Raw genomic sequence first — 21,885 nt, forward strand, 5'->3', positions numbered from 1 at the left:
AATATTAATTAATTTTTGCCTTTATAACGTAATGTTATGTTACGAGGCAAGTATTTTTCAATACACATTGTGAAATATATTGTACTCAAAATTTTTTCTCTTGATTATTTCAAAGATAAATCATCATAACTTTGTACATTTATACACTTAACTATGTAGTAAAAATATTTAATTAACAAATAACATTAATTAATTTTACGAAATTGCAATATATATATATATATATATATATATATATAGAATTTATGTATCATTTTTACACGTAGAATTGCATTAGAAAATATTACATATGTCTTTTATTACAAAATGTATTTAATTACAAAACCGGGTAATAAATTATTAAATAATCACAATAGATTTATGCACTTATTGCCCGGTTTGCAAATATATAAATGCATTCATGATCCTTGCGTTAAGGAAAATAATACGTAATATAATGAATCACGCAAAGGATTTTTTTATACTGGAAATTGAAACAGAAGACGATACGTGATAATTGAAATACGTGCCATACTCTTTATTTCTATTTGTTTTCTCAATCTTCGATTTGACAAAATTTATCTTATTTAGTCATTTTTGTAAGAGATTGCGAAAGCAAATAATCTGCCACATAGTCGTTGATCACATATAAAAAATATACAACCAGCGACAGACAGCTGGAAGACCATAATTATATCTGTTATTTAATAATTTATTATATTTTTTGCGTTATAAAGAGATAAAGAAATGTATTAACAAAAAATATTGATTGGCTATTTATTACTTTAATTAAAAAAGAAATATTGTAGATATTAATTTCAAGGACTTCCATCTAAAAACTGAAAATCAAAGAACATAATCTCTTAAAGGACCTTGAAAAAATATTGTTGTTTTTTCATCAATTAATAGAATAGAAGTGAAAATGAAAGTATGTATTATATATATTTAAAGTATAAAGTATTATATTGGAGATCTCCGATTTTTTACATTTATCTTCATTCAAAGTTATGTTCTATCCAATAATTTATGCAATTTATCAGTCTTATATTTTTATCATTTTCTCGAGCGAGATAAATATCTCGTTTTAGGAAATGAGCGTGTAAGATTTTATAGAAAGAAACAAACTAAGATAAACTTCGTTATAAACATTGATCTTAAATTCTATCCTTGCATTCCTGATATGATATACCATAATTATTATACTAAAAATATATTTTATACTATACACTTAGAACTAATTAATGTAGAATGCGTTAGTCATTGAATTGATAAAGCAGGCGCATTGAATTCTATCTTTAACGCATTGTCAGTGTGTAACGTAATCAATTCCAAATTGAATGTCTTAAGAATCTATTAGATAAAACTTTCATACATCGTTTCTCTATTTATTAATAATATCAACATTACTTTCGTTTTTTTTTTCGCAATTTGCTATTATGCTTTCAAAATTTCTAGTTATCTCGGAAACTGTTTCTGTTTATTTCTCTGTTTTCTCTTTTTTCTTTCTTTTATTCTCTTCATCCGAGAAACGTCCGTAAATTCCCAAGAGGTTCAACACCATTTCTCCATTGGCACGGACGTTAAGTGCGCTCTTGGCTTAGGAGAGGGCCATCGCAGGGCGCTTTGACATGATTCTGCCCTGGAGGGCGTCCTTGGGGGTGGCTGCGGTGGACCGGCGTGAGACTCTTGAGAGTTCACGTTCCCGTTCCCGTTCATCTCAGGTCGCAATGCAGTCTTTTCTATAGGTGGATCACCTCGGTGGTTTCTCTTCGTCGGCTTTCGCGCTATATCATGCTGTGACGCGACTGGCGGTGCGCTTTCTACGGACTGAAGACTTGCTGCACGATGCAGGGAGAGCCGCAATGGTTTCTTCGGTGGCGCAGGACGAGTCTTCGCCTCTTGGGAATTGTACACCGCCGATATTTCTGAATTCTCCGACGTGCGAGACTGGGAATCCTAAATACGGAATGAGAGACATAGGTATACCGTATAGGCAAATAAAGTTTGGTGAAGCAGGTAAGTATAGTATACTTTGTAAAGTATTAAACATTATTTATTGTTGTTAAGTATAAAATATAGTATACTAAATTATAATATATATTGTAAAGTACTCGTACTTTTTGATTAATTTGTTTTATTTTGTCTACTCATTATAAAATAATAACTACTTAGTTTCAGCAATTTCTCATTTGTATGCTGCGATTATGTAAGCGATATAAGTACCTGCAAACGATAATAAGTAGGTTCGGAATCAAACTCCAGGGATTGTAATTGCGAGCCACTCTTGCGATTTTTGTGCAAATGTTCCATTGCAGACTCGACACGCGGTGATCTTCGACGCTGCACCTGCATCGGCGACTGTTTGCAATCGAGACTGGCTGTTGACCTGGCCAACTGGAGTCCTTGATGTTTTTGTCGGTTCCGGGACTTGTGATGACCGTTCGCTACCCCATCGGACGAAAAGTCGAACTCGCGCTGGTTCCTCGAATCCGTCAGGCGCCTGGACTGATCGCTATGTCTACTTCGGACGGTCGGCAGACTCTGCCGCAGTTCCGTGCAACTTCTCACATTAAGACCAGGTAGATTCGCCACAAGTGCCGTCACTTGAGGCCCCTTCTGAAAAACCTACGACATAAATTGGACAAAATTGAATTTCCAAATCAATATCAATTTCAATCGATTGCGAAAACCTAATTAAATAAAAATCCAATAGCACAATAAGTCATTTCTTTCAATTATATTCTTTCAATTCTATTCTTTGCTGCTTCGTTTAAATGTTATCTTCTAATAGTAAGAACTTCTTAATGAGAAATCTTCATTATCAAATATTTAAAATTTAAATATATATTATGATAAAATATATATTATGATAAAATTTAAATATATATTATGATAAAATATACATAAATTTTTACATAAAGATATCAACTATTTTAATATTGCTAAAAGAAATTTTTATCAAGACATCAACCATCAATTAGTATTATTGCTTTATTATGATGCACTAAATACAATATATGGCTTGATATTATTTATTTATATTCTTCTATGCTGTTTTTACGAAGTTGCTTTTGATATAAATTTTTTTAAATAACCATTTATAAATAAATATATTTATGTAATAGAATTAGAATTTTGAAATCGATCGAAACGCGACTGAACGAATCTGTCAATTCAAATGCTTCTCTGGAAGAGACAAGGTATGTTGATTTATCTCAATCCCGAATGTGCCAGCGTTACCTGCACATGTTCCTGACGACTTGGCGGTGGATCTTCAGTGGGAACTTCGGTTCTGCTCGGCGCCAAAAGATCTCTGACCTGTTCCTCGAGGTACCCGATTCTATGCGTCAGCCTGAGATTATCAGAACGCAGGGTACGCAACGCTGCAAGGGATTCTCCCTTTCGAAGGACCACTATTTGTGCGGCGTCGGGAGCGACGGCTAAAAGACGTGCCAGATCGCTCCTGCCTGCTCCTACCACAAGTTTTCCATTTACTTCTAAGATCCTAAAAGAATATTGACCAATAAGTCGTGCACGACTGTGCACGTGTTCTATTTAAATCTCGGACTTATTTTAGATTATCTATAATTCTAAGAATCTAACAATAAGATTTTATTTATTTAATGCGTCGCGAAATAATTTGAAGTACAAGTATACTGCTAAATAAGAAAATATATAATTATTTAAAATATAATATAATGTATATAATTAAAATATAATTAAAATTATAATTAAAATATAATTAAAATAAAATTAAAATTATTATACATAAATTAAAATGTGACATAAAGTTATAGATAAAATTACGTTTTAAATTCTGTTGTGAACTGTCTGAATCATTACATGACCTATAATTCATTTTAGAATTCAAAACAGAATTTTATTTGTAATTTTATATGTAGTACAGAAAACATTTGAATTATTTATTTAGGATATATACACATTAATGTAACATACACATAATTTTATACTAAAGTTTAACTCATTGGGTTAACAATTACTATGAAATCTGATATTATTATTTTATATTCTATGTAATTAAATTATAAAGCGAAATTATGCACAGGACTAGAATTTAATGACGCATACCAAATAGGAATGTGTGGGAACTGGAAAAAGACTATGCAAAGCAAAATACACATGTTATCTTCAGTTATTCCATGAGAAGTAAGATTTGAGCTAAAAATTAACTTTGATATTAAAAGAATCCTATTCTTCATTTATAAGAGCTTGATTTTAGTAGAATTTAATCCTTGTTACTAATCGTCAGGATATTTAACATCAAAAATTAACAGACAATAGAAAAAGAATATTTTAAAAAGAAAAATTGAATTATTGGTGAAACCGAATATTTGCTGAAGAAAAATCGACTTCACGTTGAGGAATATATTTAAAAAATTTGTCCAATAATTTTAAATAGCCAAAATTTATATGCTAATAGTATTAATTTATACATTCCACCGAATTGATCTTATATTAGACAATTAAATATGGTTCATACAAGCTTGTATATATACAAGCTCACTCGAAAATACGTCTCTCAAATCAAACGCCTTGAACCGAAAAATTTAACGCTCATTAATTTACGCGATTTTTGAACGACCGATGTAGGCGGGTAATACGCCAGAATACCGCTGATCGTACAATGAATTCCCTTGAGCGGGTATATACTGGTGGAAAATAGTAGAAGTAGAAGGTGGGGTCATGTGAAGTCGCGAGTGCAATTAACGGGGGCACACGGCGAACTTCCGGTACCGCTTCACGCTACAGCGACCCGTTGGGAACCGAATGTCAAGATTGCCGCATTGTTCTTCCCCGATAGCCACGTTACGTAGTACTACCATACCGTCATACACAAACACTATGATTTCCCGACACTCTTCCTTTACCCATTCCGTAACTAACAGGGCCTGTGTGCTCGAATTAATAGATTTCCCTGAATTTCGATTTTTTCAACTTTCTACATTCTTTGAAGTGGAATCTAACTGTAAAGAATGAAAATTGAGCCAGTCTTGAAAAAGAGATTTCTCTGAAATTTTTAAAGTAAATCTCATTCTACAAAGAACGAATTCTCACTCTTAAAGATTAAAAATTGAGTCTTTTTTTCAAGATTGACTTGATTTTCACTCTTTAGAGTGAGATTTCATTCCAAAGAATTTAGAGGGTTCCTTTCAGAATATTCGGTCGAATTCGAACGATAATTTCTACAGAAAGTATCAACATGGCAAGATCACAAATTGTTTCCGTTCGCTAATGTAATTTGAAAACTTTTGAATCACGAAAGTGTTATGCGGCTTCATGAATTATCGGGAAGCGACGTATTGTTCCAAAGCGTAAACTAGAAGAATGATATAATTGACGTCGGCAGAAACAGGCCTTTTTCCTCTCTTGTTAGATGATTAAAGAACGCGCGAAATGGAACGGTTTATCCCAACTCTCGTAGTTACTTGCACGACCCTCTCTCTCCATAGAAATGCGGTAGAGTATCCTTATCCGTGTGTTGTAACATTTCCGAGAGCAGTAAAACGAAACAGTCGACGCTCGATTTATAGTTCCGCGCACAGACAGTTTCATTGATGCTATCAATATGTTTGATTGACTTTATAAGCCTTAAACTTCAAAATACATCTTGAGCTGTTTCCAACAAAGACATGTTTAAATTTTCCAGAAAAAACTGAACGTCGTTTCCTTTGTAGTTTTAAAATGCTAAGATTCGATTTTTATTTTTTGAAATTCAAATTTTATTTACTTCATATGTGTACTTATATGTACTTTATTATATATAATTTGTTGAAAAATATTCTAAAATACATATATCTTTGTCTTTTTGGAAAATAAAATGCTTAATATATATTTATTTAACAGTTTATTTTAATTATTAATCGAAAGAAAAAATAAACAGAGTGAAAAATTGTAATATTATTATGTAATTTAATATTACATGATGAAAATACAAAATGCTAAAATACTTGGATAAACTTTACAAATTCCTTAATCAACGTTGAGTTTTTCTTAGCGAAAATTCGATTAAACATCTTTTTCTATTTAATATTTTTTTTAATTCTCGACGTTAAATAACTATTATTAACGATAAAAATTAAATTCCATTAAAGTATTATAAGATCTACTGTCAAGATTCTAAATGCAAAATAAAATCTTTTTAAAATTAAAATTTTTTTCGAAATTTTGACTTTAAACTTCTTTTGAAATTCAATGGATTTATCAGGCAAAGGGCAAAAAAATTTGGATTAAAACATCTGAAATATATAATCGCTTTTATATTTATCAAAGAGTGTATTTCTAAAATTCTAGCTCGAGATTGCAAATTTATCATCAAATTTTTTGATATGCGAATAGGATAAAAGAAATAAATAAACGTGAAAAAGATATCGTTACGCGAATAAACGAAATTCATGTTAGAACGCTATCACTATCCATCAGACTATCGACGAGGCGCAACCAGATGCAGCTGCACGATGTTTATTCGATGACTCGCGAATTCCGAACATGTTGCAGTGCACGACAATACGAACCTGTCTCCCTTACAAAGACCGGAATCCTCCACGGCCCAATCGACGTAGAGACCGATTGCATCGTCTCTAGGGCCTGCTCCAAAACGGGGACTTTTCGGATCCGCGCTGACTTCTACCGCATGAATCGTGACTTGCGTAGAACCAGAAATGCAACTGCAAGCAAGACGATGAATTTAAAAATTGATCAAAAAAACATGGCAAACAATGGTCAGTAAAATGTCTTTCAGTGAGGTTCAAAAGAAAATAAATAAAATATTAAGACAAGAAAATTGTTATAAAAAAATGGAAAATTCTACTAAATTCTTGCAAAAAGTTCAATTTTTAATTAAGCAAAAAACTTACGTTCTCATACCAAATCACTATATTTGTATATATATTAAAAATATGCAGAAAAATATTCTTTTATTTTGAACGTCAATTAACTCTTGTTTGGTTCGTAAGTAAGTAGAACAAACATAGTTTATTATCCTGAGTTTGTATGATGCTACAAGTTGAATTGCATGGTAATAATTAATTAACTGTCAAATAAAATGTATGCGAAAATATAGGCAATAAAATAAACTGAAGAACATGTACCTGTATATTGTATCATTCTTTTGTTTTTCTTGAGTTTCAGCCAATTCCAAGGCGGTTTGCAAAGCTCTGCTTTCCTCATGAAGAGTTAGTAGTTCAAGTTCCTCACGACCTAGTCTATATTCCAATTCTGCTTGCTGTATTCGAACATCGATGTTGCTGAAATCAGTGTTGCGTATATTTAAAACGCATTTATTTACGTTATAAAACTGGAAAATAAATAAAGCATAATTTTAACAAACGCTTCTCAACCTACATTTATTATAAATTTGTTATATTTCGCTTTTCGTTATTAGACATCCCTGATGAAAATAAAACATAAAACAAATGTCAATAAAGCGTTAATTGGAGTGTAAACAAAGTGTAAGGAGGGAATCACGGAAACCCGTAAGGAGGGAAAATTAGAACATAGAACGTAAAGGAAGCGTTAATTAAACGTTAAAGAAACATAAATAAGTATAGATAAGTTCTTCGGCAAACGCGAGCAAAATGTTTGTTGAATGTAAACAGAGCGTGATTAGGCAGTCTAGAGAATGTAAACGGAGCATTATCGAGTTCTTAGACGAACGTGAACGAAATGTAATCGAGATCCTTGGTAAGCAAATGATATTTTAAAATATATTTATTCGGTAAATATCTAAAAAAAGTGCTATGCTTTCTTCTTGGAGCTCTAGAAGCTTACTTCAAAAAATTATTTCATTAGAACACAACTGAAAAATCTTTCAATGCTACGTCTTTTATCTTAGTCTGTACGGTTTTTGAATTCGAGAAGTTAGTTCTCGCTAAGTTCCTCGTGGCGGTGCCACGTATTACTCAACGACGCTTCGTTCAATGAGCTGTACAGCTCAATGATGCTTCGTTTTAAAATAAATTTTTTTATTTCTATATCCTGGAAGCGTACTCGAAGTATATTTGAATGCTCCATGTACTTTTTGCTGAACATTTAGGAAGCGTAGACGAAGAACGAAAGAATGAAGTTTAGAAAGTGTATCAGTACGCTCCATGTATTCTTTGCGGAGCGTTGAGGAGTGTATGAGAAACGTTAATGAAAAAAAATATTTAAAATGTAGGAAATGTGACAGATGTGTTTCGAGTACACTTTACGGAGCGTTTAGGGAGAATTCGTGGAGCGTGTATGAATATTCAAAACCATTAAGAGTGGAATGTCAATGAAGTGTTTAAGAAGCGTTAAAATTCTTTGTTCACACTTCTTTGACGTTTCGACAAGCTTTATTATATATACATTTTCATCAGGGATTCTTTTAATATAAAAACTAGCTCTTTTTATTTAAAAACACAATTATTTTTACTGTTATTGTGAATCAATGTTTAATCAAAAAAAGTTTTCCATCAAATTTCCTGGATGAAAGTTAGATATCCATTTGAAATTTTGAAAAAATAAAATCTTAAATGAATTATTTTTTTGCTTAGTTATAATTTTATGTTCCGCAAATACTCGTTAATTACATCCAATAAACTTCTTTCTCTCTAGTCTCTTTACTATAAATTCCATCAATTATTTCATACAACGTCAATGTAAGATCTTATTTCTTAAATACATTTCGTGCACAAATTACTATTTTAGTAAGAATAATTTATTATAGTCTAAAGTAAATATTAAATTTGTTTTATACAATATTAAAAAAAAATTAAAATATATTAAAATATCGCAATAACAAATAATTAGAGAATTTTCTAGGAAAACAACTTATTTAAATTATTCTCTTCCCCTATCTTTATTGAATTACCGTAATGTATCTAATAACTAATTTTAATCAAGAAAATTAATAACTAAAGATATAAATTTAATAAATTAACACACTTTGGATCGATTACTTAAACATCACTATCCTGACCATTTTGATAATTATCAGCTGAGCATCAGATAAAGTGATTATATACGTCAGCCCTATATATGTAATGGCAATAATATTCCATTAAAGCGTGTTGCGATAATTACGTTGACAAGTTCGGTTTTTTGTCTATACTATCTTATAGACTTTGCATGTAGATTCCTCCGCGCTGCTGTGTTTATGGTGTACGTTCGTATAGGTATCAGTAATCGCGATTTACGATAAATGCGGCCGAATGAGCCCGCGGCGATCTCGCTCGTACTTACTCCGTGATATCGAGACGTTCGAGTGCGAGTTTCAGGTTCTTAATGGCCAGACGCTTATTGTCGGCGTCCCGTCGCAGTCTTTGAAGCCGCTCTTCGGCCGCTTTCCTGTCGGCCTCGGTCAAGGGTGGCGCGCCGTTGCGTAATGCCAGTCTGCCGCTCAGCGTGTTGCAAAGCTGGCCCTTGAGCCTGGAAAAAATAACGAGAAACACGAATGCCGTGACTCGAAGGAAGGAAAACACCTTCGCTACCTGCGGCTTCGCTCTTGAAACGCACGTTAAAATTCGAAGTTGATTTTTTTTCTATCACTGGAAATACTTGGGATTATCTTTTTCACAAAAAGAAAATCGCGCCTCTTGATTCTTAATTTCTTAATTTTGTAGAATTTAATGTAGAATGCTTTGTTTGTAACCGCATATTTTATTTTAAAATAAGAATATTTCTTTTTACAAATAAATTAAAGCTACACGGAGAGAATTTTTTTTTAGAGTTTATTCTGAAATATGGTAGTCGTGGGACATTTTATTTTAAAAAAATTTAATGTAAATCTCTTTCGTTCATTAATAAAATTACATAAAGTATAAAATAAGTTTGATTAATTTTACTGAAGTGCATCGTAAAAATCTTTAAAATATTGTATTACACAACTACCATATTTTCAGGGTAAATTTAAAAAAATTCTCCGTGAATTTTAACGAGTATTAAAATAAATAAATGTTAGTGAACATATGGCTCAATTGGATTGAAAAAATGAATTTATTTAATTAAAATCATATATATCATTGAAAGCTTAATATTTAAAATTTTTATCATTTTGCGCAATAATTGGATCATGTCCGCTAATTGTCTACTAATTGTTCACTAACTGGTACATTCATCTTACTGCAGAAAAAAAAAGAGTTTTGGTATGTCGAACGGATGAAATATTTAAAGAATATTTCCTCCGCAAAAAGTGAGCAAATTGAAAAAAACTAAAACAGAATATTAATGACGCATATTTTTCTCTGGAGAACGATTCATTTATGCATATTTATAAGCGACGAAAGCTAAGAAATGGTTCAGAAAAGCCTTAATGAACATGCTATTTCTAAATAGGAATTTTAGATCGCGATCATATTCATTTATGAAAATCTAGCTCTCGCATTTCTTTAAAGGAATATCAGGTCTGCTCATTATCTATCGTTCATTTGTTATTCCCTTGTGCTCAATCATTATAATAAAGGAATGAGACGTGATCAATAGCCCTCTCTCAGCCGTATCTCAAGGCTGTAATCAAGCAATTACTCACGTCTGTATGATGTTTTCTTTGTCGCGTAGAGCCACGCGGAGAGCATCCAATTCTTTGTAATGATCTCTGTTCCGGTGACCAGCGGGGGACGGGACACCCCCGGAAATACTGCCGCCTTTCTTCCGCCTTGGTGTCGTCGACAACGACACTTCTATACTGGCCATCTGCAATAGATATATAATTAAAAGTTAATGAGCCATAACAATATAATGGCAAGGTTCAATATCTCAACTTCAATTTGCATTTGCTTAAATTGAACACGTCATTGTTCAATTTGCGTTCCCTGATGTTAACTTAATTAAGTATATTTTATTTTCTTATATATTATAGTGCAATTAAAAATTATGATTATTAAATTATTATTATAATAAAATATTACTATCATCCTTTTCCTATATTCTCCAATTAAATATTTAATTAACATCTTTTATATATTATTAACATCATTAATATCTTTCATATGATTTTATGCTTTTAATCAAATGTAACGTTTAAAAATTTAAATGCATTAAATGTAGTTTTTAATCGTTATTAACAATAAATCTTTAATCAATTTTATATCTGATTGCAGATATTTATTTTTCCAGCTTAAAATATATCAGTTCAAATTTTGAACGAAATTTTTATTTAACAATGCAACATCTAACTTTATTATTGTTGTATATAGGAATGTTTGCGTTGAAAAACTAATGAAACAAGTTTTGGTTCTCCAGGATAGCAAGTTTATTTTTTTGAAGCATAGCTCTCTCGGGAAAAGTAACTATCATCTTCTTAAAATGGATGCATTATACATACATAGTCGATTTTCTCATGTGCGAACAAGCAGCGCAATTTACTTAACGACGAAGGGCATAGGTCCCCATAGGACGTCGTGAATAATTTCTTGAGTATGAATATTTATAAACGATCGAGCTTGTGGAAAATTATAATTCTGTCGTTATCCGTGCATCGTAATCTGTTGTTTCCCGCTGCGAGCATTTATAAAAAAAAAACTATAATAAATTGGAAAACTTTATTGCGATGCAAATCGAATAATACCCACTGACATTACGATGTAGGTAGCCTTTTGCAATTAGAAAAGAAATGATGATTCCCTATGGAAATGTTAATATAAAGTTGTTGCAAATAAATGAACTTTGAATAAATTGTGTCACGCACATGCAGGAAGATGAGAATGCAGCAAATTGAGGATGTGTCAACAAAATCATGTAATATAAAATATTATACTGAGAGAAATATTATACGTGAGAGAAAGATATTTAATATATTAATGTATGCTGTTTAATTTTATCGTCAAATCGTAAGAGATTAATAAACATTTGGGCACTTTTCAAACTTTTCATTTTTTTGCATATAACCATATAATGGATTTGTTTCTTATTCCTGCACTAGATTGCTAGAATTCTCTTTCTCATTTTCGACAAATATCAAACATATATCAATCTCACTTTAGATTCCAGAAGTGTACAGTAATTCAGCCACAAAACCAGATCTATTTTAAGGATTACGAATTAATGGAATTTAATTAAGAATTTTTAGGAATTAATTAAGCATTAATTACGACTATTAGCGTAACAGAAGTTATGTAAGATGATGCGTTCTCGAGAGAAAAAGAAAGTAAAATGTCGACGAACTCTTCCTATTCGTGTTGTGCTCGTATTAGTTTCTAGCTTCTCCGTTCGTTCTTCCGCATCATTCGATAGCATCTACGAAGATGCTGGCGAGAAACGCGGCGCAACTATCAATTATTCGGATTCCGAGGTGCGCGCATCATCCTCGTCGCGGTCCTTTATCGAGCCTCTCTTTCAAAGTTATCCCCTTTACTTCCTTTTTTTCTCGACGTTCATGGAGCGCGCTCGAACATCGGCTTGCGAAAGGCGAAAGCGATGGACTTTGCGGGGGAGGATCGGCGCGCACGCGGCATGAATACGAATTTATCGTTCCATTAAACCTATGATTTGCGACGACGGTCGGGACGGGATGTCTCGGCCTTAATGGGCTTCTATCGTCGGTACTGCACACGACGGCAATCTCCATGACGGTCCTTGAGAAGATGGCACATACGGGCACTGTCTCGCCAGCCGTCGCCAATACTGGTCCCCGTAGTCTGCGTCAACGAGAAGTTCAAGGATCGATATGAGGCTAGCAAGCGAGCGAGCTGTGTCCTGGACTGGACCACCAGCTAGGTTTGTGTATGTATGGAGAATCAACTACGAACCGGATGTCTCCGCGCGATCGACGTCGAAGATATTCTCTCTCACGATTTGCCTTGTCACGTTTGTGCCTTTCTTTACGCGATTTACGGACGACTAATTAGACAATGTAAAAAATCAGAAAATATCTTCCAATTTGCGTGACAACTTTTATGTTATATCCGTGAAAATTATCGTGTATTCAAAATCGAGAAATTACTTTTCTTGTCTTTTTGTAACGTGCTACTTTTTTTGTCATTTGTGCCACAGTATCGTGCGTTTTACGTGAGGAAGAAATTCTTGGTCAAGTATTTATTATCATTTATTATCATTTATTTTATACCACAAAAATTATCACGCATATATAGAAAGAATTATTTTGCTAAAGTAGTATATTTAAAATTTTAGCTAAATATAGATTTCAAAATAATTTTTAGGCCAAAAATAATTATAAGAAATAATTATAGAAGATTCAAACATTGCTGCAAAAAATTTTAAACATTCTAACAATCAGCTCGAGCATTCTACATAATTATTTTTTGATTCAAACAAAATAATATTTTTAGTTCTATCTAATTTATCTAACTAAATTTTTAAATAATTTAATGAAATATTCTTTATGTGTGCACAGAATTAGAAAAGTATCATTCTTGTTTTTTTTAATCATGCTACTTTTTTGCAATTTTGTTTCGCAGTATCATGCTCTTTGAATAAGGGAAACACTTTCTGGTCAAACACTTTTACTATCAGATATGCTGCGACATTAACGATCGAGTGCGGGAGTGCTTGAAAGCTATCGGGCCGATTGTTACGAGCCGATCTCTCGTGTCATGCACGTCAGGAAAAAGAAAAGCTGCGGCGATCGTTGAACTTTGAACCGTGATGAGTTTTACAAGTCGCGGCGACGACGGCCGGACGTTCCCGCGGGAATAGGTGCATCCGGTTCATCGTCGGTCGTACCGAGATGCCCGGTTGGTGGTCCGTTGTCTCGTCCAAGACACACCGTGCCCACGATACTTCCATATCGTATCTGCCTCCATCGCGAGAGCACATACACACACACACACATGCTCGACGAGGGAGGGAAACATCGACCTCGCGTTGCATCGCCAGAGGGGACAGCATATCCCCTTCAAGGACCATGTATCAAGGACTGCGGTGTACCGTGACTACGGGCCTCCCGAGGGGGTCGAAGGTCTCGAAGCCTTTGACTTGCGAGTTCTGTCTTGTGGGGTACGGTGGAACGAATTCGCGGGAAATCGACGACTCTTCATTAAGGAGAAGAAGCGCGGTACTGCGTTCCCGCGGGAAGCGACGACCGTGCCTTAATTGTGCATCTTTTTTTATATGTCAAGATGACTGTTCTTTGTCTATTTTATATATATAAGAGCTAACGATTATTTTTAATAAAGATTTTACTCTTAAATAAGGATTGACAGGGAATTTATCTTTTTCAGTATCAATTTCTTTTTCTATTACAAAATAGTGATTGCTTTCCTTTTAGAAGATACAAACATCGTTCTTTTTAACATTCAACGAATGACAAAATTAGAACGACGTTTGTGTGGATTGTGTCTTCTAAAAAAAATTTCTAATTTTCCGGCTAGCGTACGTGTAAGAGCTAAATGGCTTTGTACGTTTATCATTCTTGCTTCTTTCCTCGTTTTTCCCCGATTCATCTAAAGGCTATTTGTCGGCGAAGAGCGCAATCGGGCGAAGTTTCCAGGATCCCCGGTAATTTCTCGACCCGCTCGTTTCGCATTAAACCTTCAGCACCGGTACTGAGATTCAGTATCGTAAGCGGCAGTGTATACATTTATTTTCGAAGAAAATGTGTGAGATAAGCGTGATCTCCCGGCGCGACACTTCTCGCCTGTAGATGAGACGTTTTTTCCCCACTTTCTTCTCTCGACCGACTAGTTCCTGACTCGAGTTTGTCCGTGGGATTATCGTGGACCGAGATTTATGGCGCGTTGGGTATCTTACAGTGGGATAACGCGACGACGTGGTCCAGTGCAGGTAATAGCCAAGTGCGATCCTATTACATCTCAAAGCCGGGGAGACTTACTACTTCACTTACCGTCATCGAGCGATAGAACCGAGCAGCGATAGGACGTACGGCAACGATCAATTAGCTCATGACGACACGAAATGTTCATAGGCGTCTATTTTAATTTGAAGAAGACGAAGAAACGTTTAACGGATTAAATTTCTCATGAATTTAGCAAACCTCATTTTCCGCGATTGCATTGCGATTAAAAAATGTTGATAGAATACTTTTTGATAAGACAATTATGCTTTTCAAGCATATATTATGCATCAAGAATTATAATAAAACAGTAAAAGCTGTTGAGAGGTTTATATTCATTCTTTTAATAATAGACGAGAGTACATTTATGTAAGTGCATCTTACTAACGATTATGCCTAGGTTTATTCGAACGAAAGATCTTCTCACGGTGCAAAAAAGATCGCCTCTCGTACGGCGACCTAAGATTTATGTCCGTTACACGTCATCCACAGGCGTTAATCTTGAATTATATTTCCCTGTGAACTCGCGTAATTTTTTTCATTATATTTCTCGCCCGGGGGAGCTTCCGCTAATCGCAATAATATTTTCCACCGCTACGTTGTTTATCTGTTATGGACGAAACGTTACAAAAATTAACACCTACAAGTGAAGCGAAAGATTTAGTGATTTTCAGCAAACTTAAAAGTTTTTACGTTGGAGATATACTAGGAGAACCTAAGTGTAATCGGTACCGTCTATAAATAATGATGCCGGCTAACTCCAGCAATTAGCAGGTAAACAAGATATAGAGATAACGACCAGGTCGGTAATTAATTCTAGCTGATGCAGATAATCATTAGCGCAAAGAAGATGTGGAGACTCCATCTTCTTTATAATCCAAGATACGTAATCATTGTTCTACCGCGTACACAACTTAATTGATTTAGCTAGCATCTTCCACGGTCTACTTTCTCCTGACAATTCTTTATTGTAGTTGACAGTCCTTTATGATATAAGTATAAAAGTAGATGCAGTTATTTTACGTAAGTAACTTACAATATTATCTTTTTAGTGCGTGTATGCGAGAAGGTATTCTTTCTTTTTTTTTTTTAATTCTGTATGTGAATTCGGAATGTAGAGTTGATTAAAATGTATGTCAATTACATAACTTTCTTGAGATTGAAATTTTTATTTTTAAATGCAATCAATTCTATTCTAACTTCTCTGAGACAAATTTGTCTTTAGAGATAAAACATTTTGTTTATTGCATCTCAAATAAATAATGTAATATTTATGAATGTCCAAAGAATATAAATATAAATATAATTAAAAGTTATAATTATTTTAAAAATAATTAGAATTAAATATAATTAGAATTAATATATACTACGAATAATACAATATATATATATATATATATATAAATTTCTAATTTTTTGTTATATTCTTTGCATACCTATATGACTCAAATGCTTCTGATAATTTTCTGCAGCCTGGAAGAAATAATTTATATATATTATATACCAAGTCGTCTACTCCGATGCGATTATCATGATAGACATTCTGGTTCTCAAGATTACTAGTTAGAGAGTCATCAGATTCTAATTTTGAGTCGAGTATTATCAGTGTCGACGCGCATTTCCTTTTCCGCGAAAACGGATGGTTTCTCATCTCAGATCGCCATCATCGAGAGCTCCCGGAAACCGACAACCGGCGCGGCCGCGGCACGAAAAACCCGGGAGCACTCGAGAACAATGATGTCGCGGTTGTAGGAATTGTTCACAGTAATCGCTGTGGACGCACTTCTGACGAAGCCCTTCTTCTGTTCCCGTGAGTAACAAAAGATACTCGTCGCGCCTTTCTACCCGTAGAAATCCCCGGCTTTTAAACAGGAAATTCAGGAATACATTGCACGCGAAGTATCGTGAGTCTTTACAAAATCAAATACATAATAATATCGAGTAAGTTTTTGAAAGACCAAAAATGAAAAGTTTATTTTGATGAAAACTTAATTTTTTAATTGTTTTAGGCATTTTCTTTTATTTTGTAAATTGCTCGTTCGATTTTCATCAAATTTATTTGAATCTAAAATAAAAAAAAGATAGTAGATCCAATATTGCGGACAGATTATTTTAAAAAAACTGATTATTATAAAACTCGGTTTTAGAACATTTTTAATTAGAAAATAACAAAAAAGTTTCCGGTTTCGCTTTATTTATCAGTGTTGTTCTGAGGTCAAAATTAAATTCAGCGACCCCGACAATTCTTAGAAAATAAGATTTTTTTCTTGTTAAGTAAGCTTCGATTCTCAAAGAACAAACTTTAATTATTTTTTTTATCAAATTCCTATAATAGTTTTTTATATTCCGTTATATAATGAAGAATTACTAAAGCGTGCTGTAAAGAATGATTTTTGTATGTAAAAAGGGAAAATATTAGTCGAAACATTTTATTTTGCGTGAAGAAGCATTTCAATGATTTGTCGTCTGAACAAACTTGAGTAATTTCTAACTAAAGGAATTCTTGAGGAATTTCTTAAAGAATTTCTTCTATCTACGATAGTTTGTGCAAATATACTTTGCTACGTAAGATCATTGACATAGCTGAGAAAAAGTATCATTATTTGAGAAGGAATTGCAACTCTTCCATATTAACATAAGAACGGATAGTTAAAATAATCAAGCTATAAGAATGTAGGTAAACAAGAACTTTATCTGTTTTCCTCGACAAGGGGTCGGCGGGTTCATAAAATGTGTTCAGTATTCACGCAGGTTTCAACCTATGTACATACAGGTCAACAAAAGCATCGTCGTGCACGCGGCCTTCATCGCGAAGTGCCTGCTTTCCATAAACACGGCTTTTCACCATCGGCGTGACGTCAAAGATCGGCAACCGCGATATCATAAATCGTCGAACGTGTTTCTATATTTTTTTCAGCGTGTACAGAGAATAGTAAAAGCGATAGATAAATTTGAATTTTGTGTAGAGTATACATACAATCATGACTTGAATATTCTCATTAAGCGGTTTAAAATTTTCCTAACAAAATATTCTTGATTTTTGCACAAAGCTTTTTTAAAAAAATTTAAATTAAAAAATGAGATAACTACTCCCACTTTAATCTCGAAATGAGCTTTATAATATTTGGCCAACGTCGCGCTTTTGTCTCTTTACACGATTATTTTCTTTTTAAATTAGGATTAAGAATAGACGACAAAGAAACCAACTGTATAATTAAAATTGAGAAAGTCATTACAGTTGAGTCATATCGGCAGAACTCTAGTCATAAGTTCCTGATTGTATCATATGTAATTGGTTCCTCGGTTCTCTAACTTATGAATAGAGACTATACAGGAATGAGACTTTGTAGCGAACTGATAGCAACTGCTTCACGAGGTATCGTAAATTGGATTACACAAAGGTAGAAATCCTGGCTGCAAGTTCCTTATACCTATTCCGTCCGCGTGCTATGTCTCATGCGCACGTGTGAGCGAGCGAGTATAAGGTAAAGTCCCGAGGGCACGTTTACGTTGCGTGTGAACAGCGCTGCAAACCTTTTGCAAAAAGCACTCGTCGTTGTTTCGACGGTATATATATATATATATATTCAAAGAAACACGGCACAGATTCGCGACGATAGGAGAAAGGGTGAACAAAATTGTCGATAAACTCAGTTTCGTTGGTGGAAAAGAAACTGACTGATTTCTTGTTTTCATGAATATGTATATCATACTTATTACAGAAATAAATTAGAAATAAGTTAGTAAAAAAAAAAATGTGATGCTTTTAAACTATTTACGATTTAAAATTTTAAACAGTTTAAACATATCTGCGTTATATGTGTAAGTATGTATTTTGTGAAGTATAATTGTGTATATTCTGTGATAAATAGAAAACATAGACATTCGTTCCTATTAAAAATTTAACTCTTTTCACAATTTAATTTAATTTAATTTATTGTATATTCTCATTATATTAACATAAAAAATGCAAAAAAAAAAAGTAAATACATAATTGGTGAAAATGATATTTACTGATGAGCTTTGTAATATAATTTCATCTCTTCAAACATCTCCGTAAACATAATTTTCAAGATTAAGTTAAGAGTAAACCACAGCTGGAAGTAAATTTTCTAGCTGTGGTTTACTCTTCTAAAAATTCTCGCAACAAGAGAGTCGAAGAAAAAAAATCTAAGATTTACGTATTCTTTACGAAATTCCCATCATAGTACCTACATCTTCTCTCAATCTGTTTTATTCGCGAAACATGTTGCACTTCAATATACAACTTCTTTTTTATTGAAGCAAAAGAAAATGAGAAACATACAAGTGAAGCCGTCGCAAGCGAGGCAGCGACAGAAAAATTCTCACTGAAACCGAGCGCGTGGTGAAGAGAACAAGCGAACCATACAGCGAGATACGATGCATCGCCATATCGATAGGGACATTTGTCTTGGAACACATCGAGGTGGAGAAGAGGTGAGTCGTAACCCGAGGCGCGATGTATCGATGCCAACATTTATCTCGAAGAGTGAGCGCGAGGAAGAGGGAACAGTACACGTTTGGATCGAAATTCACGATAATTCCCTCCCTCGAAAGTGTCGATTCCATCGCTTTCCGACCAGTCTCGGTGCGAATGAATCTCGGTGTCTTCTTATCGTGGCCGTCATTCTGCGCACAGAACGGATCGACGAGATCGAAAAGATTGACGCTGAAAAAGTATAGATGTGGCCTCGTGAAATAAATTCAACCGGTCTTAAATCCTGATCTGTAACTATCACATGACAATGTGGCTGAATTATCGTTGAGAACACATCACAGATATATTTAAATTTTATTATAAGAGAGGAACCGAGACTCTAATACTGGATTAAAGAAATAAATGAAACATTACATCCACGCGCGCAAACTTGAATATTTTATAGTCTTTAATTGCTAATGTAAATCTTCACCCAAACACAACTGAGATTTCCACTCTTCGATTAGAAAATATTCAAGTTATAAAATATTCAATGTGTAGATGTATATCGTTTTATTTATTTATTTTTCCAATTCAGCATTAAATGAATCTCGGTTCTCCTCTGATAATAAAATCTAAAATGTCTATAGTGCTCAGTAATAATTTAGTGAGCGCTTTCATTGAGTACTTTATAGTCTTTAATTGGTAATATTAATCTTCACCCATGTAACTGAGATTTCTGTTCTCCAATTAGAAGACATTAGATTTGGGAACATGGATTATGTTTACACTCTCTTATGCAAATTATTCTTAAAATTTATTCTTAAATATTTAAATTAAAAAAAAAATATTGAAAGAAAATCAAGATGTTTATTAAACACTACATTAGGAAAAATCTTTTTCTATGAATCAAAATTTTGTGTTGTAACAATAAAAATTTGTGTTTAAAATGTACCTATCAAAATGGTAATTTTATGCAAAATTGTTTAATTAGTATAAATAAATGTTTATTATTTATAAAGCAGAAAGATACATTTCGTAGAAGCAACTAAATTTTTTGTTATATAAAATATTTGATTGTTAAAAATGCCTTAACTAAACAATTTTGCTGAAAGCACTAAATTTTTTTCCTAGTGTATGAAATTGCAATGCAATCTCAGAGAAGAATTAGATATAGAGAAAGATGAAATAAAATAGAGACGTGCTTGAATTTCGCGAATATTTTTCTAACACAGAAATACTCGGTTTGCGGTCAAAGTTGCGTGTATTAAAAAGATATCTAATTAAGTGTATACTATATGCCTCTAATAATATATAATGTATTCTAAGATATTTTATTATCGTATTACATTATTATAATTAGATCCCTTATGAATAGCTATTTTTCTCATTTATATTAATTTACTTCCAATAATATACTACTACGTTAGATGCTATTCAGGAAATTAAAATGGTAAACGTGTTTCTAGCCAATCTCCCGCGAAAATCTCGAATATTTCTTTCGCAAAGCGACGCTTTGAGAATTACGCGGTCTCATAATAGCCATTTAAATAACGAGATAACAAAGACACGTCCGTGAGTGTTATATGTATGTATGTATATACATATAATTTCCTGATCGTATCTATAGCGTCTCCAGCTTGCGCAGAAGTGGAAACGAAAGGCCTGCGAACCACCAGGGACATTCCATGAATTTCTCGACGTGCAACTGCAGCGCACACAGGCGGATGAAGAAACGAAAAAAAGAGAAGAAAAATAAGATGGAAAAGAATATGGCGAGAACGCAGAAAGCGGAAATTTATTGCGGAATTTGCATGGAAGACGACCGGTATTTCCGAGATAATACGCCGTTCCTCAATGACATGACCCCTGGGTGTGAATTTTACAAATACAACACGTTTCTCCGCAAAACGAAGGACCTTATCATTGCATAAAATTCCGCAATAAATTTCATGAATAAAACTCATTATCAATAAATTATTTTTAATACCCTTAAAAATCAGTTATTAACTCAAATTAATTGGGATGTTATTTTAATAAAATGATAATTTTCTATATGTATATACATATAAACACGCATCCATTCACGCACGAATTATTTTTCTCTATATTCTATTGTCGAATAAAGACGCATTTCTTATTCATTTTCATCTGCTTTGGATAAAAATGTAAAATAAGAACGGTGGCGAGATTTTGCCGAGGGGCAACAATCCTGAACCGGTAGATTTTCGGCCAGGTAGAACTTGGTCGAAAGTATCGGCGTTCAGACAGCTAAGGGCAGTGACTCCCGGGATCACAATCTTGCCTGGCACATCTGTCTGGGCCCTTGAGCCCAAGGGCGTATTGTGACCTAACTTCGAAGGGTTTCCTTAACAAACACGAACGGTTAGAGCGTTTTGCTCATGATACTGTCAGATTTGATTGCAAGGAATTCGAATTTTATATGAGTGTGTATGTTTGAGTTCTATTATCTAACCACACAGATCTTTTTAAGATATCTATTATTTTAACTATATATTTAAGATAGAAAAGAAAGATAAAAAAATAAAGGTAGAAAAATAAAAATTTGGTAAATAAATCAATAGGTGAAAAAAATCATTTTTAATTTTTAAAATATTTTAAAATAGATTTGTCGTATGTATCATCTATTTTTCGTTATTTCTCGCTGATATTTATTTATTTTTTATTTTATGGTCCAATTCTATTTATAACGCATCAGAATTCATGATAGAATTCT

General features: G+C 33.4%; 1 protein-coding gene and 1 long non-coding RNA gene across 4 annotated transcripts in view; one reads left to right on the forward strand and one right to left on the reverse strand.

Annotated features, from left to right (window-relative positions):
- Positions 1 to 1,386: 1,386 nt before the first annotated feature.
- Positions 1,387 to 21,885, reverse strand: part of sprt (PDZ domain-containing protein sprite) — an 82,314-nt gene continuing 61,815 nt past the window's right edge. For all 3 annotated transcript variants that reach the window (XM_011069027.2, XM_087408394.1, XM_087408395.1), the window contains 7 exons: positions 10,490 to 10,653; positions 9,205 to 9,390; positions 7,089 to 7,244; positions 6,513 to 6,665; positions 3,220 to 3,484; positions 2,203 to 2,604; positions 1,387 to 1,935 (listed from right to left, as the gene is read on the reverse strand). In XM_011069027.2, the coding sequence (XP_011067329.1) occupies positions 1,531 to 1,935; positions 2,203 to 2,604; positions 3,220 to 3,484; positions 6,513 to 6,665; positions 7,089 to 7,244; positions 9,205 to 9,390; positions 10,490 to 10,653 (1,731 nt within the window). In that variant the 3' untranslated portion in view covers positions 1,387 to 1,530. The remainder of the gene's footprint in view (positions 1,936 to 2,202; positions 2,605 to 3,219; positions 3,485 to 6,512; positions 6,666 to 7,088; positions 7,245 to 9,204; positions 9,391 to 10,489; positions 10,654 to 21,885) is intronic.
- LOC147908675 (uncharacterized) lies at positions 12,612 to 21,649 on the forward strand. Its single transcript, XR_015545827.1, has 2 exons — positions 12,612 to 19,168; positions 20,779 to 21,649. It is a non-coding gene; the product is annotated as an uncharacterized LOC147908675 (long non-coding RNA).

Source organism: Acromyrmex echinatior, chromosome 8, assembly GCF_024713525.1.
Source record: "Acromyrmex echinatior isolate Ae372 chromosome 8, ASM2471352v2, whole genome shotgun sequence".
In the NCBI taxonomy this organism is placed as follows: domain Eukaryota; kingdom Metazoa; phylum Arthropoda; class Insecta; order Hymenoptera; family Formicidae; genus Acromyrmex; species Acromyrmex echinatior.